General features: G+C 40.2%; 1 protein-coding gene across 8 annotated transcripts in view; it reads left to right on the forward strand.

Moving 5' to 3' along the window:
* The window catches only part of KMT2A (lysine methyltransferase 2A), an 80,526-nt gene that overhangs the window by 8,740 nt on the left and 47,018 nt on the right, over window positions 1–24,768 (forward strand). For all 8 annotated transcript variants that reach the window (XM_070273681.1, XM_070273682.1, XM_070273683.1 and 5 more), the window contains 4 exons: window positions 15,856–15,925; window positions 18,604–21,257; window positions 22,554–22,731; window positions 23,881–24,115. In XM_070273681.1, the coding sequence (XP_070129782.1) occupies window positions 15,856–15,925; window positions 18,604–21,257; window positions 22,554–22,731; window positions 23,881–24,115 (3,137 nt within the window). The remainder of the gene's footprint in view (window positions 1–15,855; window positions 15,926–18,603; window positions 21,258–22,553; window positions 22,732–23,880; window positions 24,116–24,768) is intronic.

The following is a 24,768-nucleotide window of genomic DNA, read 5'->3' on the forward strand; positions in this document are numbered from 1 at the left end:
GGCCCCCAGGTTCAGATCTATTAGTTTGTACTTGGTAACTATTTGACGTTTGTTCAGCTTGGGAAGATTAAGTGTTCATCTATAGAGATCAGCGCAGTTAACAATTTAATTATAGAAGAAATGCTAAGTTGTAGGTTACAATTTCTAGGGGTTGGAACTTGAGAAATAAAAATAACCACAAGTAGAATAGTCAAAAACAGATTAAAGTTTAAGAATAACTAGTAGAGGGTAGTATGCTTAAGGAGGAAAAATAGTTCTGCTTTATGTCTCTTAAAATAAAAGGTTTCCTGAAATACCTAATACGCCCTCTTTTACAGAAAAGGAAATTGAGGCACAGACAAGTTAAATAGTTTTCCTTAAGTTATATGGCTATTAAATGGCAGAGCTAGAATTCAGATCCAAACCTGTGTCTATTTGCAAGCTCATTCATGCTCTCTGTGCTGTGCTATTCTCAACTTCTTTCTCTTCCCTCACTATCTAATCAATTTCGGAGGCTTGTCCATGATACTGTTCTAGTGTTTCTTTAATCTGTCCCTGCTTTTCTATTTTACCATCCTACTTTAAATTTCCATTACCTTTGCATGGATTATCACCGTAATCTCCTAACCGGTCTCCTTGCCTGCTTTTTCAGTGTTTGCTGGATTGCCAACGGTTTTCTTAAGTACAGGTCTGATTATGTCACTTTATTCCTAAAACCCTTTAACTTCTCACTGAATATAAAATAAGATTTAAAATTCTCAGCCCTTCATAATCTACCTGGCCTACATTTCGACATTTTGAACATTATCTCCTGAACACACATTCTCACTTATGTGCTTCAGCCATATTGGATTACCAGTCTATTAGGTGTTCTCCTCAGTCTGTGTGTACCTGCCTTTATACCTTTGCTAATGCCTCTCCTTTGCCTTAAAGTCTTTCCCATCTTGCCCTGCCTCTGACTTATTCATCTTTCACGGCTCAGCTCAGATCCCCAGATTCCACCTCTTCCATGAAGCTTTCATAGATATTACTAGTAGTTGAAACTCACTTCTCCTTTTCTGTTTTCCTATGGTACCTTATACCCACCCTTAGCAAATTTACTCTGGGATACCTTATGTTGTACTTTTGATTGTGTCTTTCTTCCATTAGATTGTGATTTCCTTAAGACATGGACCATTTCTAAGTCATCATTTATGTTTTATATTGTTTACAATGGTGACTTTTCATATAGAAGGTGATCAGCGAATGTTTGTTGAATTGAAAATTTGATATACACACAACTTTTAGGAATACTTTGCAAGGATACATTACATCAGCTGTTACGTTGTACTAAACTATTAACGGGATAATTTTGAGTAATTTTTAAAAAAATAGTAAACTAACAAGTGTGGCAGAGGACAGTCTAAGAGCCGTCAAAGGACATTTTTGTAAAAGTAGTAACTGGGTTTTAAAAGTGCTGTTGCGGTGTCCTCATGGGATGGCATCGTCTTTTTTATGGATAATTCTAGCACTGATTGTCCCCTTACTTGAGTGTTGTTTCCATTTCTAGGTTACTCAACTTGAAAGGGTTGAGGAGACCTTGGAGAAGGTTCTGAGGAGACTCAGAAGATGATTATATGATTGGAAGTCAGTCCTATGAGGAAAGGCTGGGAGAATGAAAGGTTAAGAGGCAACTTAATAACTCTTCAAAGTCCTGAATGGATCCATTATTAGGAATGGTAACCAGCTGTTTTCCATCTCCACTGATGCTAGAATAAGAGAAAAATAGGTTTAAACTGAAGCAAGGGGTAGTTATATAGAGAACTTGTTGCTAATGTTGGTTATCATTATAGTTATGGTAAAAAAGTTACCAAAATAATTTTGTGATCTTCTCTGGAGGTGAATTTTTAAAGTACAGTCCTGCCTGTATATGTATAAAATGACCTCTCAAGCTACCTTCTCATTCTTTGAATCTATATTTTTATTCAGATCCCAGAGGGCATGGATCATGTTTTTTATACTTTTTAATAGTCCCCAAGGGGTCCTAGAGCCTCACAGGCTCCCTAAGAGGAATTTGATTTGAATTGTCAATTTATGGCAATAATTAACTTTTCAGTAGTAAGCTCCAGAGAACTGTCTGTATGAAATGATTTTATCGTGGTTTTATAGGAGAATAAAAATTAGGTGATGGAGTTAAGAGAGAAATCTTAAACATCAAGAGAAACCAGGGAAAACAGTAGGTGTGGCCTCAATATGGGAAACAAATAAGTATTTGTAGCGTTTTTGTCCATTTTCACTTGGAGTTTGAAGAGACGTGCTTCAGAATATCCCTTGTTAAGGTCAGCACTGCTTGTGGATGTATTATAACGAGTGCTTTGTGAATCCGTTCCAATCTAACATAAGTTTGCTTCATGTGAATGAGGATTACAAAAGCCTCTGACCCTTGGCTTTTGAGGCTGTGTGGAGGGCTTGCATCACTCAGAATGAAACCTTTTTAGATATGTTGGGTTGCAGAAAGCATTTCCTGTACAGTCAGAATGAAAACTGTGAATTGGGATTATTCATATAGATTACCAAAAGTCTGGGCAGAACTGATATTAACACCATCTCGTTTTCCTACCAACTCTTAGTTCCAGAATCTTGATTGGGTTGTTGAAGCTTTAGGACTTTTGAGTTTATTACTAGAATTGTATATAAATTCTTTCTTTTAGGTGAATTGATACTAGGTTTATTTAAGGTTATTTATATATAATGGATATTTTCTATGTTTCATATAGTAAATGCTTTTAACCAGATATTCTCATAAAATGACTGGAGTTCAAAGCTGAAGCTGGATTGTTGCAGGAATTCTGCAAGTGGTGGCAAAGCGAAGGGCAGTTTGATTCCCTAATTGTAAAATTGGATGTCATTTGAGGAACTCTGGAAATTGGAAATATGAGAGATTCATACTTTTCCTGTAACTTTTTAAAAAATTTCTTTCTTTTTTTTTTAAGACTTTATTTTGCCTTTTTCTCCCCAAAGCCCCCCAGTACATAGTTGTATATTTTTAGTTGTGGGTCCTTCTAGTTGTGGCATGTGGGACGCTGCCTCAGCATGGCTTGATGAGCAGTGCCATGTCCGTGCCCAGGATCCGAACTGGCGAAACCCTGGGCTGCCGAAGCGGAGCATGTGAACTTAACCACTCAGCCACGGGACCGGCCCTCCCCGTAACTTTTAATTGCTGGTTGTACAGGTATAAATTCAGAAAGCAAGAGATTACAAAAGCAAAGAATAATTCTCATGATTCTTTATTCTACTTGAGAGATTCTAGTGTTGGAGTAATAAAAAAATACCAGGGACTTTTTTTTTTTTTTAATAAGTTAATGCCACATAATGTAGGCTTCTCAGAATGTGATGGCAAACTTCCAAATATGATGTGGTAGTCAAAAGAGAATCAGTTGGTTTTTCAAGATATTAAGAACACAAAACTTCCCAACTCATATTCTGAACATTAGTTCCTAAAAAATATTAGGTCAAAATTGGGTTGCCTGACTTAGTAGCTTTGTTGTTTTGTCAAGGGGAATGTTCACTTTTGTCATCTAACTTCACAATTGCTCCTTCAGAAAACTGACTGTGGAGAGATTACCCTATTACCTTCAGAGGGAAGGAAGTTGTGAGCTCCTCAGTGTGACTCTCGTTGCTATTGGTCGGTCATTCAACAGCCCATCTTCCCAGAAGGAAAGATGCAACCCGACTTTTGGCACCAAGATAAGAACAACAACCTAGAAGAAAAAAATTGAAATTTTATAGTAGAAACTTGTAGTTGAATGAGCTTATAGCTCAAAATGAAATTAACTACTTAAAGTTGGCATATAGGGGACCAAAACCTCTTATAATAAAAAGAACCATCTCTGAAAATAATGTTGATGTTTGTTTGTTTAATTTTTCCAGCCTATTCAATTGGATCTGGTCATTTTGTGGTACTTTCCCGTTAAACAGAGAAGAATAAACCCTGTGGTTGTGATGATTAACTGAATTTCTCTAGGATATCAGTTAAGTGGACTTATTTCTTCTACTTCAGCAAGCAGATAAACCAGTTCAGGCTTGCAACTTAGGGATCTGGAAATATACCTTTTTTGATTTTTGTTTGTTTTGTTCTGTTTTTGTTTTTTAAGATCCTGCAAAGTAATTTGGGGCATTGCCAAGAGTCGGTATAGCTTACTATCTGATGTAGTGAGTTCATTTTGCTGTGTTTTTTTTTTAAAGACAAATGGGCTACTTTATGACTCCTTTTTCTGAAGCAGGATGGGTGGAGTTCACCTGTCTCATTTGCTTAGCTGTTTTGAGTATCTTTGCTTCTTGCTCTTGTTGACATGGAGTGAGGACGAGGGGGTACTACTTTCTCTAGTTACAAAGTAGGTAACGTTTGTGTCTTTAGGTGACAGTTGCTAGGTAGAATTGAATTAAATATTTTAAAACTGGATTTCATTCTTGTGTGGGTGAAAATTTTACCAACTACTGTTATTGAAGAACAGTTTATTGTTGTTTCTGAACTCTTTAATCCTAGCTGCCTTTGTGGGTTAACATTTCTCAATATCAGGCAGCGATCATATCTAAAACAGTTTAAATCTCTTCCTATCTGTTAGGCATTCAAACAACCACTGTTCTCTTTGATGCACCAATAACCAGAGAGATCTGGCATTGGCCCTGCCCCTGCCAGTCTGTTGACAAGAGGCCATGATGTTAGTCCAATAACTGCGTACATTTCTGGACTAGTTGATTTCAGAAACCGTCTTGGCTTGAGAACTTTGTCTCTTGATGTCTGTGTATTCAACTATGCTTGTGTGTGTTGTATTTTTCTCTTCTTATAGATTCAACGACATTATTGTTATAGTCCACTTTTTGGAAATAATTTACAGGCGTCACTATATTTTCTTCCGTTACAAATGATGAAAAAGTACTTGCAAAGGGGCTCATCTTCCCCCTAAATGGCATTCATAAGTATGGCACTCTACAGAGTGAGAAATGTAGAGAGATTGGAAAATCTAATTCATTTTTCAAAGAACATCTTTTATGTACCAGGCTGGTGACCAGATGCTGGGGCGTTAACACTGAACGAGTCCCGTCCCTCGTGAAACTTACTGTCTAATTTCTTTTTACTGAGCTCAGCTTAAAATACAGCATGAATATGAGTACTAAAATTATAGTACTTTGCAAAATACTTTAAAAATTGGTAATTGGAAGGTTGAAGCTCTCAAAATTAATATTAACAGAATTGTTCTTGGGAGCAATTCAAGTAGTATTCTTCATTTACTGATTTACTGGTTCTTGAGAGTCAGTTATACCAAGTGTCATATGTGAATCAAGATATTTTAAATGTTCTCAAGGTATTTAATAGCTTTTTTCTTCCTGTTAAAAGGGAACTTAGGTACTCCCACGTCCTCTGTCACCTCCTACAATTGCAGAAGTACCACTTTCTACTTGTATTCTGGATCCTGTCCCCTCTCGTCTCCTCAGGGCTGTCCCTGCAGTTATCCGCTCTCTCTTGCATCGGCAGTTTCTCTCTCACGACTGGATTGGTCTCATCAACATATAAAACTGTCAGACTGTCTTAATATAATCCTTCTGTTCAAAAACCCTTGACCTCACATCCTCCTCCAGCTACTACCCAATTCTCTGCTGCTCCCTTTCACAACAAAACTCCTTGAAAGTGCTCTGTGTGATTGCTGTCTCCACTTTGTCACCTCTCATCCCCTCTTCAGCCACTGCACTTGGGCTTTTATCCCCGTGACTGCCGAAACAGCTCTTGTCAAGGTCCTCGAGGACCTCTTTCTTGCTAGATTGAATAGATAATTCGCAGTCCTCATCCTGTGAAACCTTTGGGCAGCCTTTGAACCAGCTGACCACTCCCTTCTTGAAACACTCTTTTCTTGGATTCCGTAACACTGCACTTACCTGCTTTGTTCTTAACTCATTGTTTATTAACTTTCAGTATTCTGTATGGCTTCCCTCCTTTGCTTAACTCTCCTGAATGTTGGAGTCCCCTGAAGTCTACCTTTGGCTACCTTCTCTATCCTCACACTCTTCCTAGGTGATCTTAACAGGCCTCATCTATGTGCTGATGATACTAAATCTTTGTCTCTAACCCTGACTACTCCGTGGACTCCCAGACTTGTGTAACCAACTGCCCTATTTGACATTTCCGTTGGTATAATAATAATAATAATGAGTGGTTAGCATTTATTGAGTGTTTGTCGTGGGCCAGGCAGTATTCTGAGTGCTTCATATGTATTACCGCACCTGATTCTTGCTCACCCTCTGAGGTAGCCACTACTATTCCCAGGCAAGGAAACAGGTATGCGTCGAAGCAGTCGGATATCTAATAGGTATTGTACGCTTACCATGTCCAAAGAGTCCTAATTTTCTTCTCTCTCCTTGTTTCAGAATGACTCTGCCATTTACCTAGTTGTTTAGGCCTAAAATTTAAGCGTTATCCTTGATTTCTCTCTTTTATTCATAGTCCAAATAACTCATCAGCAAATTCTATCCACACCTCCAAAATACCTTAAATCTAACGACCTCTCATCAATTCTATCACCAACCCCCCAGACTTACCTATTATAGTCCTTTGACTGGACTACTCTTGTGTTCTCACCTCAGTGAAGTTTGTTCTTTACACAGCAACTATGTAGTCCAACTGTAAATCAATCAAATCTTATTTCCTCTCTAAACCTGTCAGTGTCTCTCTCCCTGCCCTCCTTCTTCCCGCACTGCTGGAATAAATCCAGATTCCTCACTGTGGCCAACAAAGCCATACCTGATCTGGCCTCTGGTCAGGGCTGCTTCTCCCACGCCATCTCTTCTCATTCTCGCTCATTCTGCTGCAGAGCCATGCTGGCCTTACTGTCTGTCATCCCTGCCATGCTTGTTGCTGTCTGCGACCTTTGCACTTACTATCAAGCTAGAATACTACTCCACCTAGATCTTTATGTTTGTCTGTCTTGTTCTCATCATTTAGGTCTAAACCACGGTTCAGCAAGTTTTTTCTGCAAAGGCCTAGATGGTCTCAATTGCAACAACTCAACTCTGCTGTTGTAGTGCAAAAGCAGCCACAGACAATACTTAAATGAATGAGCGTGGCTGTGTTCCAATAAAACTTTATGGACGCTGAAATTTGAATTGCATATAATTTTCATGTACACAAAATATTCTTTTGATTTTGTTCAACCGTTTAAAATGTTACAAACCATTCTTAGCTCATGGACTGAGCGAAAACAGGTGGCAGGCCAGATTTGGCCTGTGGCCCGTAGTTTGCCAGTCCTTGGTAAACCATCACCTTAGGGAAGCCTTTGCTGACCACGCCAAGGACAGTGAAAATAGCCCCCATAGCTAACCCTCATCAATCCTATTGCCCTAGTTTCTTTCTTTATTTGTCACATGTTTATTTTCTGTTTCCACTAGATTGGAGCTTCATGGGGCAGGAATTTCATCAGTTCTTCACCTGTGTCTCCTTAGAGTCTAGAACAGTGCCTAACAATACTTAGTAAATACTTGTTGGGTGACTGAATGCCAATCACAATGAATTATGGCTGTAGACTGCTATCTGGTCTCTCTTTATTCGGTCTCTTTCGTACTCTAATTCTGTTTGTGTGTGTGTGTATATATATACTGTTTCCAGAATAAACTTCAAACACAGTTACACCTTTTCTACATTTGAGAACCACTGGGAGCCCCCTGCTGTTTATTGAATCAGGTTTGACCATGGCATCCCAGAATTTACAAGGTTCTGATACTTCATTTGTCTTCTGTCTTGGCCCTGCTGTGGCTACTCCTTTCCAACCAAAGCAGTTTTTACCAATCCTTTCATCGGTTTTCCACTTCTCCGCATTAGTCCTCCTCCCATTTATTCTTTTTTTTTTTTTTAAAGATTTTATTTTTCCTTTTTCTCCCCAAAGACCCCCGCTACATAGCTGTATATTTTTACTTGTGGGTCCTTCTAGCTGTGGCATGTAGGACGCCGCCTCAGCATGGTCTGACGAGTGGCACCATGTCCCGGCCCAGGATCCAAACCCTCGAAACCCCGGAGTGCTCGAACTCAACCACTCGGCCTCGGGGCAGCTGCCCTCCCATTTATTCTTAATCAGCCGTTGTCCATGATCTATTTCCTTCACGGCTGCATTCTTAAAACTTTTGCAGGTTGTGAGCCTCTTTGAGAATCTGAAGAAATCTGTTGTGTTTTTCACTTGACAGATGCCCGTATAAACACAGTTTTGCCTGTGATTTCAGAGAAAATTCTAAGCTTACTCCTGCCTGTAAACTTTTCAGCAACTAAATCCTTGCTGAGCTGCTTTCCCAATGGAAGAGAATCCCTCTCCATTGTGCTTTGTATTCACTCCCCCCCAGTGCTGACCCCTCCACCCGTCCCTTCTCCGTTTATTACTGCTTTGCTTTTGAGGAGTTTCAGTGTCTTCTTCCCTGCTGCTGTGTTCCCCTTTGACATATAAACACATTCAACTGAACAAATACTCCTCCCCAGCTAGTCTTTCCCTACCTGTGCCCTCTCTCTCCTTTCCCAGATAACCAAGTTTTTCCAAAAGAGTAGTCTATGCTTATTTCCATTTTGTCACTTTCTAATCACACCTCAACCCACTGCAGTTTGGCTCCCCCTGCCTCTAACACTGCAGGGAAATCAGCCTTGCTAATGTCACAGGCGGCCTCCCAATTTTGAGATCCCGCTGTATCCCAAGCTTCAGTCCTTACCCAACTTGACCGTCCCTTGATGTGTGTTCTTCCATTGACTGTTTTGTACTTACTGTGCAAGCTCCTCCTCCTCGGCCATTCCATCTCCTCTCCTCGCTTGGCTTCCCTTTCCCCTGTCTGTTGTTAAGTGTAGGTATTCCTCAGGGGTCTGCCATCGGCCCTCCTTTTCTTTCAGTACTCTCTCTCCCTGGGAGATCGTGGTTACACGTATGCTTTCAGCCTTCATACATTCACTGAATCAAATGTGTTTTCTCCAGATCATTATACCTTACACCTTGGAGAGACATTTCAAATTCTCGTGTCTGAAGTGATCTCCCTTCTCACTCCTCTGAACCTGTCTTCCTGCTTGTATTCCCAATCTTGGTAAATATCACCATAAAAGTAATCAACTGAAGCCGAATACCTGCAAGTCTTTGTTGATTCTTTCCGTTCCCTTAACCTTTATGTCAAGACCTTGTCCATTTTGCCTCTGTCTCTGGACTCTGCCCTTTGTCTCAGTCCCCGGTGCCAATGTAGTCATTTTGTGACTGTTCTTCCTGCCTCTGGTTTTAAAGGTAGTCTCGACTTCCCACTGCTGTCATGGTGATCTTTTGAGAATATCAATCCAATCATGCTTCTCTCCTGCCTGAAAGTATCACTGACGAGCTGTAGTCTTCAGGATGAGGCCCACACTTCCTTGAGGATAAACTTCAAACTCCTGAAGGCATTTAAGACATTTCGTGATCTGCCTCTGCCTTTTCCCCTCATGTCTTAGCCCCCTTTCCCACATCAGCTAGGGCCTGGGCCATACTGGACTGTTTGTGATTTCCTCCAGGCCATGCTCTTTTGTACCTCTGCGCCTTTGTATGTGTTATTCTCTCTGCCGGCACTGTCTCCCCCTCACCCTGAGTTATCGCCCTTCAAAAGTTAGATTAAGTTGTCATCCTTTCTGCAATGACTTTCCTGACCCTTTCTCCTTGACTGGGTGAGTCGCCTTCTGCTCTGCTTCCACGTTTATTCCTCTAGCATAGCAGGCAACACACTGTATTCCCTTAACTTAATCATCCGCTCTTGACAGACTAGCAAGTCCTTGAAGGCAGAAGCTGTCTTTTATCTCTGTCTACAGCCCTTAACGCAGAAATGGGCTCACGTCTATTTGAATGAATAATTGAGTTGGTTTAGTCTGTCCTACCAGCCTGAGGACATTCTCCCTATGCATTCTTAAAAGTAAGAATCGTGTTGCCTAATTCTTTGGAGTCCACCAGTATTTTCTACAGTGCTATTGCCAAAGTAGGTACTTAATGTTTTTAAACAGTTATTGTATTACATTTCCTTTATTTTCATTATACAAACATTTATTGAATGCCACATGTGTGCCAGGTACTAGGAAAACAAAAATAATAAGTAGGGGGCCCGCCCGGTGGCGCAGTGGTTAAGTTCTCATGTTCCACTTCGGTGGCCCGGGGTTCACCAGTTCGGATCCCGGGTGTGGACATGGCACCGCCTGGCAAGCCATGCTGTGGTAGGTGTCCCACATATAAAATACAGGAAGAAGGGCATGGATGTTAGCCCAGGGCCAGCATTTCCTCAGCAAAAGAGGAGGATTGGCAGGAGATGTTAGCTCAGGGCTAATCTTCCTCAAAAAAAAAAAAGTAAACTGTCACTATCCTCAAAGAGTGAACACTCTAGAGAAGGAGACAAACACGTAAACACATTTCTAAATCCCTTATGCTAATTAAACAGTGGTAATTATGTGTGCATGTCTTTAAAATGCAGCATCAAGACCTTGGTATTTTAGAGCTTGTAGCAGTAGACACAGAGGGAAATGTGCCAGCAGAAGTGATATCTAACTGGAATAAATTCCCAAAGGAGAAGTGTTACTCTATTTTTACTAGAGCTGCTGAGATGCTCAATATGCCTCTTCGATGTTTCTTCATCTTCTTTAGTTGTTCTTAGTAATTTTCTTTGTTCTCTTGTGGCCTCCTCATATGATGGAACCATATTTGATGGTACCAAAAGTTAGAAACCTTCAAAACAGAATTTCAAACAATTAGAATATCAGGGTGATTTTGATACTGTCTGTGGTTATTGGTGTTATTTTCAATTGATTCATCAATAAACCTTTGTAGTTTAAGAAATTTGATTTTTCAGACTCTTAGAACTAAGCATTTTGGAGACAGACGAATGCTAAGAAATGGTTGCTGGAGGGCGTGTTTGAGATGCCTACCGCTGAGGGGTTTCTTGCTGGACGGGGGAGGGGAAGGGTGTGAGCAGGGTCACCCTTAAGCCTGTTCATCTGAGGCCAGAGCTGGCTGAGCTCGTTTAATAGAAGAGTTTGCACAGTAGTTTTGGAGCCCCCTCTTAGCCTGGGAGGTGAAGAACTCCAAGTGAGTGATTTTTGCTCTGACTGTGGTACACTGGGAGGACTTTAAGGGAGGAACTAAAGCCTGTTATGTATTTTATTTGAGGGTAGTGGGGAAAAGACATTGAGGCCCATCAGTTGCAGGTTTATCAGATCACTGATATCACTAGGAACTGTGTCTCCTCTAATCACTGCAGATGCTTTAGGTCTTGATTACCTAAACTCTCTCTGGTTTCTAACGCTGGAGTTGTGCCTAGTTATAATACTGAGGGATGGAGATAGACATTGCCGTCCTTTGGAAGAATTTTGAAATTTGTTGACTATTTCTCCATGAACCAAATACTAATATAAGAAGAAGAGTGTGAACTATTCCAAGATTTTAAGCAACTATTTTACTCCAGAACATGAAATACAGAACATTTGATCCTTCACTAACATTTTAATGCGACTGGTTTTTGAAAGGAAGGCTGAAACTGTGCACCTGGCCTGTCTGCCTTAGATGCTTCTTGGGAGCAGGAATTATGTCTTACTCTTCTTTGCTTCTGGAACAGATAGCATAGAAGTGGTTTTTGAATGAATGAATAAGTAAAAGAAATAGTGCTTTGTTTGATAAGTGGTCCTAGTAGTACATAATTCCTTGAAACACAGAATTTCATGTATTTTTCTAAAATGTCTTCATTATTATGTTTTGTATGTAAACATTATTATCTGTAATACTTATCTTGGATTCACTTAGGTTCTCTTGTGGAAAAACTATGCCTATTGCTTCATCACTTACAAATACTTACAAACCAGCCACTAAAGAACTAAAATTCTGCCATTAAAATAAAAATCTTCAAATGTTAAGATATTTATGAGTAAAATAGAATTTACTAGTAAAGGTATGCTTGGAAGTTCTCAAATAACTGGTTACCCTAGAGATAAGGGTAGAGAAAGAAATTGTACACATTTATTATTTCTACAATTAGATGTCACTTAGGAAGTGACATTAGATAGCTTCATTGCATTCTTAGTCACTGGGAGCTAAATGTGATTTAACAGTATTTTAAAGTGCTCAACCTGACAAGGATATTTTCCTATCTTTGGGGGTAAGAAAGTGTTAAAATCTTGGCGACCTAGTCTCCAAAGACGACATTGTCCGGAAGGAGTAGGTTTGATGGCTCTTGCCTGTACCCTGTCTTGGAATCTGTGCGCGTCGGAGAAAGCCACAGTGAAAGGAAAAGTATGTGTGATGAATGGCTTTTTGGGCCCAGTTCCCAGGAAGACTTGGTCATGTGTCGTGTGGTGTCTCCTGTACCCTCTCTCTTCAGGGCTGTCCAGGCTTATGAGGCCACGGTGCCAGACATGGATTTAATTGCAGCTCCTTTTGTTGTCTTGTTTGTAGACATTTTGCCTTAGCCTTTGATTTCTAGACAAGTCTAAATTGTTGGGAAGCCAATACGGTTACCTTGATTACTACACTTTCAGGAACCCCACGGGTACAGGATGATGGGAGCCGGATGAGAGGCAAGAAGGACTTCAATTGCAGCCCCTCTTGCAGCATCTCTTTCCCAGTGCGTTCTCGACTTGGCTTTCCTTAGAATCTTTTAGGGCCCTTACATGGAATCGGAAGTTCAGAGTTAGAAGCCGAGTTTTTTAACATAACAATGATGGCTTTTGTTTTTGGCTAAACTGTCTGGATTATTTAAACAATGGGTACTTATTTTTTTAAGCATGGTTCAGGAAGTCAACCTGTTTTTCAAGTGAAAAGAAAGTTCTTGGAGGGAAGTATTGTCTCTATTGACTACTCTTTCTCTTATTCCACCTACAAGATCATAGGGAAAGAGTTAATGCTCTCTGTCATTTTGGAAAGTACTTGCAAACTGTAAACGTTGGCAGAGTTAGTTAAATTGCTGTTTGACACTCAGTAGTACTCTGTTTTGGAGCACACTGCAGTTGGGCTTAAATAGTTACATTTTGTGAAAGTTTGAAATACAGAAGAGTGACTCGCTAAGGTTGCTGATAATGAACCTAGCAACGTGGATTTCTTATATTTCTTTTGAAGATTAATAATCTTTCATTACTTGGTTATTGTATGTATAGTTGCTAGAACTGTCTCTCACTGCAGCACTTGGAGCATGAAAATCATGCATTTAGCAGTGTAGTCCCCTGGTAAGTGTTGGGAAATCCCCAGATGTCTTTGTGAAATGCATAGATTACCAAGTTGTTCCATGAAGGTAATGCAGGAAAAGAATGAATTAAATCAGAAAATTTAAGGGTCTGAAAATGGCATCGTGTTACTTTAATAGTAGCTGAAAGAGTAGCAGATTTTGTACTGTAGATTATTTATTTGATTCCTTTAAATATTTCCTTATAGTTTTAAATTGTAACTATTGTGGGAGGAAGTTCTTTATAACTAACTGTGTGACCTTGGGCAAGTCATTTGGCCCCTCAGAGCTTCAGTTTCTAAAACCACATCAATGATAAGAACTACAATATGGATGTTGCCCTATAGTTTTCTGAGTGATTTTACATAAATTACAAAATTTACATGTATTATTTCACTTACTCCTAAAACACTCCAATAAATAACGAATTGGAGATATAAAAATAGTGACTTATCTAATATCACGTAGCCTGCAAGTGCTAGAACTCACACCCCAGGCAAGTCCTTTGCTTTTTTCAATGATGTCATGTGCCAACAAATGAGAGAACTGGACTGATCCCCACTAAAATTCTAAGACACTGTAGTTGTTTTGTCTTTTGATTTTTTTTTTACAGCATTTGAGGCAGTTTACCGTGGCCTATTTTATTTGTCTGCTTTTTTCTCAAAGTTCATTTTAGGGTTACTATTTTAAATATCTTTTTTTCTGCCCAAAAGTACATTTAAAAATTTAACAATACTACGGGGCCGGCCCGGTGGTGCAGCAGTTAAGTGCGCACGTTCGGCTTCAGCGGCCCAGGGGTCGCTGGTTGGGATCCTGGGTGCGGACACGGCACCGCTTGGCATGCCATGCTGTGGCAGGCGTCCCACATGGAAAGTAGAGGAAGATGGGCATGGATGTTAGCTCAGGGCCAGTCTTCCTCGGAAAAAAGAGGAGGATTGGCAGCAGTGAGCTCAGGGCTAATCTTCCTCACACACAAAAAAAAATTTAACAATATGGAATTTCCATTATTGTGCTAAGAGTTTTGGATAAGTTGGGTGTTTTTTTGTAATGTTGTAGCTTACATGTGTAAACCCTGAAAATTATTCCAGAAATTTATTTAGGGTTAAGCCCCACATGTCTAAGGTTGTTCTAAGTTGTTTTAAGATGAAGAGATAGATTTTTTCTTTTTCACAAATGATGTTAATAATAAGAACTTACTTTAAATTTTATTTAACGGTGAAAGAAGAGACTGTAGAAAAAGTACTCGATGTATGTATTCCTTAAATTTAGGTTTAACACATTCTTAGAATTATGATACTTTTCAAACAAATCTCTTTGAAGGGGATAATGTCCGTTTTTTTCTTAGTTAAATACTTTAATAATTTTAGCAATCTCAGAGCAAAAACCTTTTTAGATTCTAATAAGAATTGCCCCTCACTTGCGTAGTATGCAGAGTCTTGGCCTCAAATATTTTGCTCCTCAAAAACGTTTAAATTTAAGAGCTGAACCTGCTAATGTGTCTCAAAGCTTGGGTGCATATTTTCATATATTCCTGGTTAATAAGTGGTGAAACAGATTAGCACCTGACTCGAGCTTTAAGCTCACCAGGAAAACAACTCTTCAGAAGACCCACAGATGCTGTCCACATACATGTGGTCTTTGCTCTTGAGAGGAAAATTTAGGGGGGTGTGATTGTTGGAACTTAGTTTGGGGCTTATCAGTATAAATCGTAGGTTCAAGAAAACGTGTGTTTCATTTCGTATTGTATTCTCGTTTTATGTGGATTTTGTTTCTGGAATTTGAAATTCTGTCTCTTGTCTCTTTCTGGAAAGAACTCAGTCTCTGAATCAATGAATTTCTGTTAATCAGTTTGTTTGAATAGACCATCTTTCTTGAGAACTTGTCCAACAGAGGTTAAATCCTTAGTATTTTTTAAAGGGCAGGTTAAAAGTTTAGAGGTAAGGAGAAATTTTTGCTTTTTGCCTTCTTCTAGTATAACCTGAAAATAAGATGCTTCCTTAAGTTATTCTTGAATGCGTTTCACCCTATCTGTGGTCAGTTCGTGATCCCTTTCACCAATGCTGCTGCCCACCATTAAGTCTCTTATCACAGGGCATTTTAAAATGATGCCATAAAATGCATGTTGAGAATCTTTGGATCTCAAATGTACAGACATCACATCTAACTGTCAATTCCTGAGTTAAGGAACTGACGATTATGGCAATTTCAGTCTCTATTAATATTTAGTAGTCAGGAGATTATGATACTGTTTATGTTATTCCTTATGTGTCTGTAGACTTAACTACTTGTTGAAAGATGTGTTTGTTTTATTGGGGCTGTATATTTCTGCCATTGTACTGATTTTCTTACTCGAATTAAAGTTGTTCTTTAATTGTTTTGGGCTGTATCTGTAGTTTGAAATTTAGGACTATCCCCTGTGTACTATGCACCAAAGATGACATTTCAATGCATTGTTCAATTACTACACAGCTCCTATTTGTCTGTAATGAAGCTGTCTGGCTGGGTCCATTTATTTCAATATGAGTTATTTTTTAATAGCCTATGAATGATGCTGAGTAATATATAGAGGCTAATTTTCCAAATTCATTTGTGTCTCCTCTGGGCATTTCTTGGGGGTATGTTCACATACATTTTTGTTTCTGATTTTAAAATAATTTTCCTTTGTTGTAGGATGAGCAGTTCTTAGGTTTTGGCTCAGATGAAGAAGTCAGAGTACGAAGTCCCACAAGGTCTCCTTCAGGTATGGCCAATGAAGCGCATGGTGCCTTTGAGTTTTGCTTGTTAAGAGACTGTGGCTTCCCCTTGCCTTCTTTGCATGTAAAAGATGGTCTTAAATACTTGGGTTTTTTGGTGCATCCTTCAGTTTCCCTCACACTAAGTAGGAAATGGCTTATGAACTAGAGCTCTATATGGGACTCCTTTCTGTCAGGCCACTTTTGGTTTATTCTTTGTTATGCTTCTCTTTGGGAACCACCTGAGGCATGGGGGGGAGATTTCCATGGAATGATTGGCAAACCTGGTAGGTAAATTGAAGATAACCTACTAAGAGCATCCTCAGATTTTATGTTTTTTGAATTATATTGTAGAACCTATAGCTTTGGGAATAACTTGGCCACTGTTTTTTACAGATGAAATTTGGTCCACTGTTGTCAAAGAACTAAAAACAAAATATTGGCACTGTACGAAACTCTTTTATCCTTGAAAGGCTGTATTAAAATAAAGAAAATAAAAATGATATGGGGTGTGTCCATTTATAAGCAATATTTGTCATTGTTCTCACCAAGAAAATATCTAGAATGTCTTGAAATTCTAGGCTTACAGCAGTTTCCTGAGAGATGATCCTCAGTGGAAATACCGTTTAATGGCTTGCAGAATTCTGTTGAGCGTAAGAGAGGGCTATGGATCTTTTGATCAAAAAAACATTCCCCATCTGTGCTGCCATTCTGACTTCTTCTGTGGTTTGCTTTGATTTTCTCTGGATAGGCAGTCTAGTTAAATATGATGTTGTTAGCCGAGTTTTTACTCTTTGACATTGACTTAGTCTGTCGTGTTTTTAGCATTTGGGTTCCTTTTCAGAGTCATCATAGGTTATATAATCTAACTCAAACACCTAAGCTGACAGGTTTTCCTCTCTCAGGTGACGATGGTATTACCATTCCAGTTGGGAGGAGTTAGCCAGTTGTATCTCAGTGTCTGTGCCTTTAGAGAGAGGGAGTCTTCTCATTAAGACGTGATGAAATCTTAAAACTCCATATCAGAAAGTGATTTTAGAGATCATCTGGTCTGACCCTTCATTTATAGATGACAAAATGAGGTCCAGAAAATACGTGATGAGCATCTTTAGAACTGATTTTTGAGTTCTTTGACTGTGTTGTGGATTATGGAAGTTAGCAGCAGAGCTGGGCTCTTCTCTGTTCTGCTTTTTCTACTTGTCCACCAAAAGCTTCTTTTAAAAGTTGGATAGAAGAGGTTTTCAGAATTAATAAAGCCTTGTGAGTGGCCAGGTTCAAGTCTACCATGATGATGAGGAATCTTGTGATGTACTTCTGGGTAGGAATTTATTTTGTTAATTCACAACTCTTTCTTGATGGTTTCCTCTTAAATTTTTTCTTGGCTGTCAGTCTACCCTGAATATTGTCTTGGTGTTTTTTTTTTAAAACCAGCTAAATAGGCTTCATTAGTTAAGAAATAAAACATAGTTTCTCTGCTGTCTCCTAGTCCATTACTTTTGTTGTAATTAGTATATATTGAGAGTGGAATTGTGAATTCTTAATCTATTAAGGGAATTCTGAAGTTAATTGGTGAGGAAAGCATTTATATTTAGAAAGCTCAACAATAAGACCTTTGTTGATTTCTGTTCTGTTAGAAGGTTGGTTCCATAGTCTAAAATTAAAATGTTCATCGTAACAGCCTAAATCTCTTTTGGTGCCAGTTAGGGGATGTTTTCGTCTCAGAAGAATGTTGAGTCATAAAACATTGAAAAGTCAGGAGAGAAGAGAAGATATGATAGGCCAGGAAACTTTTAATACATTTAGAAAATACAGGTTTATACAAAGAATTTTAGAAAACAATTTTGTTTTCTTAAGTCTCTTGATAAGTAGCAGATTGAGCTGATTTATAAATTGGCAAATTCCTTTTATTTAGAATAGAAGAAATCAGATTTAGTAAATTGTTGATTTGCTCTTGACATCAATTAAGGTTACATCTTTTTTGTAACTTGGGACTAACTAGTTCAGGAACCTGCAGTAGGAGACTAGATTAATGGATATGTCATCTTGTCCCTCCACTAATTACTTCACATGCCACTGAGTTCAGTGATTTTATTCTGAGATCTCATGAATGAATATTTTTCTATTCAAGAAAACTTTTTTGGTTTACTGTGGCAAAACAGATTGAAGCTGAGTTGCCCAGGGGCCTTTTCCTATAGAAATCGGTATGTTACTGATTGGAGAGCACCTTGTTCAGATTTATTAAAGCCAAAATTCTGCATTGAAAAGACGGGATGGCTCACTGTAACCATGTTCTCAAATGTTAGTCTTGGTGGCTAGGATATGGAAAAGGTAATAAAGATTTTTTTCTAACGTATTTTTTTGAATTCAGAAAAAAATCTTGCTCACCTAAAGTTGTAGGAAAACCAGATTTGTATATTAATTGCTCAGTTGAAAACCTCTTATTATTATCTTAGTTTTTCTATCCAAAAAGTAGTTAAATGTTCTTTTAGGTGGAATGTTATTTCCTTGATTTCTTTGAGGCAAGTTTTTGGTGAAAAGAAACTAAGCACAATTGAGATGTTTTGTTGACTCATTAGACCCAAGTAGAGCAGTACACAGTGGCTTGTTCTAAATTATATTCAGCTTAGTTAAGACCTAAACTACAAAGCTAAATATGTGCTCTTCGTTGTTTAATTTCTATACACAGTTAAAACTAGTCCTCGAAAACCTCGTGGGAGACCTCGAAGTGGCTCTGACCGAAATCCAGCTATCCTCTCAGATCCATCTGTGTTCTCCCCGCTAAGTAAATCAGAGACCAAATCTGGAGATAAGATCAAGAAGAAAGATTCTAAAAGCATAGAAAAGAAGAGAGGAAGACCTCCCACCTTCCCTGGAGTAAAAATCAAAATAACACATGGAAAGGACATTTCAGAGTTACCAAAGGGAAACAAAGAAGATAGCCTGAAAAAAATTAAACGGACACCATCTGCTACCTTTCAGCAAGCCACAAAGATTAAAAAATTAAGAGCAGGTAAACTCTCTCCTCTCAAGTCTAAGTTTAAGACAGGGAAGCTTCAACTAGGAAGGAAGGGGGTACAAATTGTACGGCGGCGAGGAAGGCCTCCATCGACAGAAAGGGTAAAGACCCCTTCAGGTCTCCTCATTAACTCCGAACTGGAAAAGCCCCAGAAGGTCCGGAAGGACAAGGAAGGAACACCTCCACTCACAAAAGAAGATAAGACAGTAGTCAGACAAAGCCCTCGAAGGATTAAGCCGGTTAGGATTATTCCTTCTTCTAAAAGGACAGATGCAACAATTGCTAAGCAGCTCTTGCAGAGGGCAAAAAAGGGGGCGCAAAAGAAAATTGAGAAAGAAGCAGCTCAGCTGCAAGGAAGAAAGGTGAAGACGCAGGTCAAAAATATTCGACAGTTCATCATGCCTGTGGTCAGTGCCATCTCCTCACGGATCATTAAGACCCCTCGGCGGTTTATAGAGGATGAGGATTATGACCCTCCAATTAAAATTGCCCGACTAGAGTCTACACCGAATAGTAGATTCAGTGCCACGTCCTGTGGATCTTCTGAAAAATCAAGTGCAGCTTCTCAGCACTCTTCTCAAATGTCTTCAGACTCCTCCCGATCTAGTAGCCCCAGTGTCGATACCTCCACAGACTCTCAGGTCTCTGAGGAGATTCAGGTACTTCCTGAAGAGCGGAGCGATACCCCCGAAGTTCGTCCTCCACTGCCTATTTCCCAGTCCCCAGAAAATGATGGTAATGACAGGAGAAGCAGAAGGTATTCAGTGTCAGAGAGAAGTTTTGGATCTAGAACAGCTAAAAAGTTATCAGCTCTACAAAGTGCCCCCCAGCAGCAGACCTCTTCCTCTCCACCTCCACCTCTGCTGACCCCGCCCCCACCGCTGCAGCCAGCCTCCAGTATCTCTGACCACACACCTTGGCTTATGCCTCCAACAATCCCTTTAGCATCACCGTTTTTGCCTGCTTCTGCTGCTCCCATGCAAGGGAAACGAAAATCTATTTTGCGGGAACCGACGTTTAGGTGGACTTCTTTAAAGCATTCTAGGTCAGAGCCACAATATTTTTCCTCAGCAAAGTATGCCAAAGAAGGTCTTATTCGCAAACCAATATTTGATAATTTCCGACCCCCTCCACTAACTCCCGAGGATGTTGGCTTCGCGTCCGGTTTTTCTACATCTGGTACTGCTGCTTCAGCCCGATTGTTTTCACCACTCCATTCTGGAACAAGGTTTGATATGCACAAAAGGAGCCCCCTTCTGAGAGCTCCAAGATTTACTCCAAGTGAGGCTCACTCTAGAATATTTGAGTCTGTAACTTTGCCTAGTAATCGAACTTCTGCTGGAACATCTTCTTCAGGAGTGTCTAACAGAAAACGGAAAAGAAAAGTGTTTAGCCCTATTCGATCTGAACCAAGATCTCCTTCTCACTCCATGAGGACAAGAAGTGGAAGGCTTAGTACTTCTGAGCTGTCACCTCTCACCCCGCCGTCTTCTGTCTCTTCCTCGTTAAGCATTTCTGTTAGTCCTCTTGCCACTAGTGCCTTAAACCCAACTTTCACTTTTCCTTCTCATTCCCTGACTCAGTCTGGGGAATCAGCAGAGAAGAACCAGAGACCAAGGAAGCAGACTAGTGCTCCAACAGAGCCATTTTCATCCAGTAGTCCTACTCCTCTCTTCCCCTGGTTTACCTCAGGCTCTCAGACTGAACGAGGGAGAAATAAAGACAAGGCCCCTGAGGAGCTGTCCAAAGATCGAGATGCTGACAAGAGCATGGAGAAGGACAAGAGTAGAGAGAGAGACCGGGAGAGAGAAAAAGAGAATAAGCGGGAGTCAAGGAAAGAGAAAAGGAAAAAGGGATCAGAAATTCAGAGTAGTTCTGCTTTGTATCCTGTGGGCAGGGTTTCCAAAGAGAAGGTTGTTGGTGAAGATGTTGCCACCTCATCTTCTGCCAAAAAAACGACAGGGCGGAAGAAGTCTTCATCACTTGATTCTGGGACTGATATTGCTTCTGTGACTCTTGGGGATACAACAGCTGTCAAAACCAAAATACTTATAAAGAAAGGGAGAGGAAATCTGGAAAAAACCAACTTGGACCTCGGCCCAACTGCCCCATCCCTGGAGAAGGAGAAAACCCTCTGCCTTTCCACTCCTTCATCTAGCACTGTTAAACATTCCACTTCCTCCATAGGCTCCATGTTGGCTCAGGCAGACAAGCTTCCAATGACTGACAAGAGGGTTGCCAGCCTCCTAAAAAAGGCCAAAGCCCAGCTCTGCAAAATTGAGAAGAGTAAGAGTCTTAAACAAACTGACCAGCCCAAAGCACAGGTACTCTTTTCCATCTTGCCTGTTCAAATCCGGCCCCTCCTATGAGCAAGTTTTAGGCTAAGTGTTTTCAATTACATCTAGTTATGGGAATCAATGAAAGGGTCAAGGAGGTGGTGGCATTTGCAATGGTCCTTTAAGGACTGGTAGGACTTTGATAGGTAGAAAATGTTGGGGAAGAACATTTTGACTAGAGGGAATAGTGTGGGTAGAGATGGAAAAATATAAAACATATTTGAGGAACAGTGAATGGCTGGACTGGTGCACGTAGGAAAGTGGTGAACTCAGACTGAAAGGTAGATTGGGGCCACGTTACAGAGACGCCGAGGTGTTTGACTCCGTGAGTTTGGTGTAATGGAATCTGTGACTTAATTTTGAAGGTGCATTTTTGTAGTCAAATTGTTTTACTATAGAAAACTGGGAGGGGGGCGGGCTCAGATTCTCTTCTTCTGAGTAGCAGTGATCAGAGCAATAGATAGTAGGTGTTTGCAGAATACTGATGAGGAGCACTTAGCCTTAAGTAGTGGGACAGAAAAGCTGTAGGATTCAGTTAGTTAAATGATGACAAACAGATTTTTACAAAGAACAGCGTTTTTTTTACCAAGTGAGCTAGACTCTCTGAGAAAACCTGCTGATCTTGAGGTTCTTTTAAAAAACTGTCATGTAGGAGATAGATATTTATACCAACATATCAAGTTAGGTGAAGATGACCGCAAACTTAGGTTTTTGATGTTATTCAGCCTAGGGCCATATTTACATTTAGTAATTCTGCCAGTTGAGAGTTCTAGCAGGCGTATGAGGGGGCTTATTTCTGACAGCATTTTGGATGTTTTGTGGCGATAGGAGCAGTGGCTCTTCACCCTGTGAGACATTTCTGTCTGGAGCCATTGCCTTCCATACTTCCATTTATAGGTTATTTCCCTCTACTTCTCTGTTGGTCAGGGAAATATAAGAAACAGTCTCATTAGATAAGCCCTACTTAGACCACACTGAACTTTTTGATAATATAGACTAGCAGCTTGAATGTTCAGGGGAATTTTAAAGAACTAGTGTAATTGGGAATAGAAGCTTAGTTGATTCGTTTTTTGATTAGAAGCCTTTTTTTTTCCCCTACCAATTTTAGGATAGAGAAGTAGTTGATTCCTATTTATTGATGTGGCTTATCAGCTGGGAATAACTAGAGCTCTGTGTGTTGGTTCTAGATTATACTAAGTTAATCAACTATACCTTGGCTTTATTTAATTCTGTTTTCAACGTGTGTAGTTGTTATTGTTTGTTTTTGGCTCGCCTCATATTCAGGGTCAGGAAAGTGATTCCTCAGAGACCTCTGTGCGAGGACCCCGGATTAAACATGTCTGCAGAAGAGCTGCTGTTGCCCTTGGCCGAAAACGAGCTGTGTTTCCTGATGACATGCCCACCCTGAGTGCCTTACCATGGGAAGAACGAGAAAAGATTTTGTCTTCCATGGGGAATGATGGTAGGTCAGGGATGTCAACCTTGAAGTCCGAGCAGACATTGGATTTGTGTGCTGATCATTCTGGGGGTGCCCAGTAGGCTCTTCATAGCTTTGTGTGTTAGTCTGAGTCCTCCAAAACACAGATGGCAATGTGTGAAGATTTTATTAGAGGAAATGCCCAAGAGAGAAAATACAGAGGGAGCCAGGGCAGTCTGGGAGAGCTGTCAGACTGCTCTGCAAGTCCGATCCCAGTAAAGAAGAGCAGGAAGGAAGATTGGTGGAATCTTCCTAGACGGCCGTGCAGTGTAAGAAAGTTTGGCAAGGCTGTCAGGGAGTTCTTGAGTGAACGCTGACTATCAGAGGAGTCTAGTGTCTCCCATGAACAGGCATACCTTGTTATCCCTGCCACGCTCAGTCACTGTTGGGGACAAGCCCCGTGGTGCGTGTGGCCCCTGTGTACGCTGGATTTCAGGGCACAGTTGTGGCCCTTGGTCAGTTGTGCCCCCTATGGTTGGAGGTCTGGGAGGCACATTCTCATGCTTACCATAGAGTTCCTTTTTTTTTTTTTTTTAAAGATTGGCACCTGAGCTAACATCTGTTGCCAATCTTTTTTTCCTCCTTCTCCCCAAAGCCCTTGAGTACATAGTTGTATATTCTAGTTGTAGGTCCTTCTAGTTCTCCTGTGTCGGATGCTGCCTCAGCGTGGCCTGACGAGTGGTGCCATGTCTGTGCCCAGGATCCGAACCAGGGAAACCCTGGGCCACTGAAGCGGAGCGTGCGAACTTAACCGCTTGGCCACGGGGCTGGCCCCCATATAGTTCTTAAATGTGAAGTAATTGCTCATATAAAATTTAGCGGTTTAGAGAATCTTTAGAAGCATTCAATTCATATTCTTGTCTTTAGGTTAGACTGTGTTTTGTTTTCAGTGTTTGGATTTCTGCTCTCATCGAACTGCAAGTTATAGGCATTTTTAAACATTTAAATGATTATTTAAAACAGGCTCTGAGTTCTGCATATGAATATTTTTATTATAATGTATTTCATTTTTGGAGTCCCAGTTAAAATGAGGTTTGAACACATATAATAATATAAATGGATTTTGAATCTCCCCCTCTACCCCAAGAAGGAATTAGGTGCTCCCTCAGAACTAACAACACGTTTCTTTAACAGACAAGTCATCAATTGCTGGCTCAGAAGATGCTGAACCTCTTGCTCCACCCATCAAACCAATTAAACCTGTCACCAGAAACAAGGCGCCTCAGGAACCTCCAGTCAAGAAAGGACGGCGGTCAAGGCGGTGTGGGCAGTGTCCTGGCTGCCAGGTGCCTGAGGACTGTGGTGTTTGTACTAATTGCTTAGACAAGCCCAAGTTTGGTGGCCGCAATATAAAGAAGCAGTGCTGCAAGTGAGTGGGTGTTTTACTCTGAGGGGTTGACCTCTCAGCCATGGAGGTTGCTTATTCCTGGTTTGTTGCAAAGATGCATCAGAAAACTGAATGTGGTTGTAACGAGTCTCCTTGAGTTGCAAGATCAGTTGCAGAGTTGGGTTTTGTGATGTGGCTAGGTTTGGGCTGTGCTTAAATAAGAAATACTCCGGGGCAGTTCTTCGAAAGGAATGTTCTGCAATGGTGGAAATTTCTGTGTCAGTTCAGTATGTTCAATATGGTAGCCATTAGCCAGAGGTGGCTGTTGAGCACTTGAAATGTGGTTAGTGTGACTGAATAGAATAGAAATAGTGTGAATGGAATGAAATTTATTTCATTTATTATTAATTTAAATTTAAATAGCCACAAGTGCCTAGTGGCTACCATTTGAGTACAGCTCTGGAGTGTTTTTACTTATAAACCAACAAATTTAGGTGTAATATTTATTAGGTCAACTGAAATTATCTTTATCTTTATGGTATTCAAGAAATATTGGTTATATCTTGTAAGTCTCTTTGCTCTCTGACTCTCAGAATATTTTCATGCATATGGAATTTTTGATACGGAAGTTTTGATCACTCTACCTTTCTCCCTTTTTTTGGTCAGTTTGTGGCTGCATTTTCTACCCTCAGGGA

This window comes from Equus caballus, chromosome 7 (genome assembly GCF_041296265.1).
Source record: "Equus caballus isolate H_3958 breed thoroughbred chromosome 7, TB-T2T, whole genome shotgun sequence".
Taxonomy (NCBI): domain Eukaryota; kingdom Metazoa; phylum Chordata; class Mammalia; order Perissodactyla; family Equidae; genus Equus; species Equus caballus.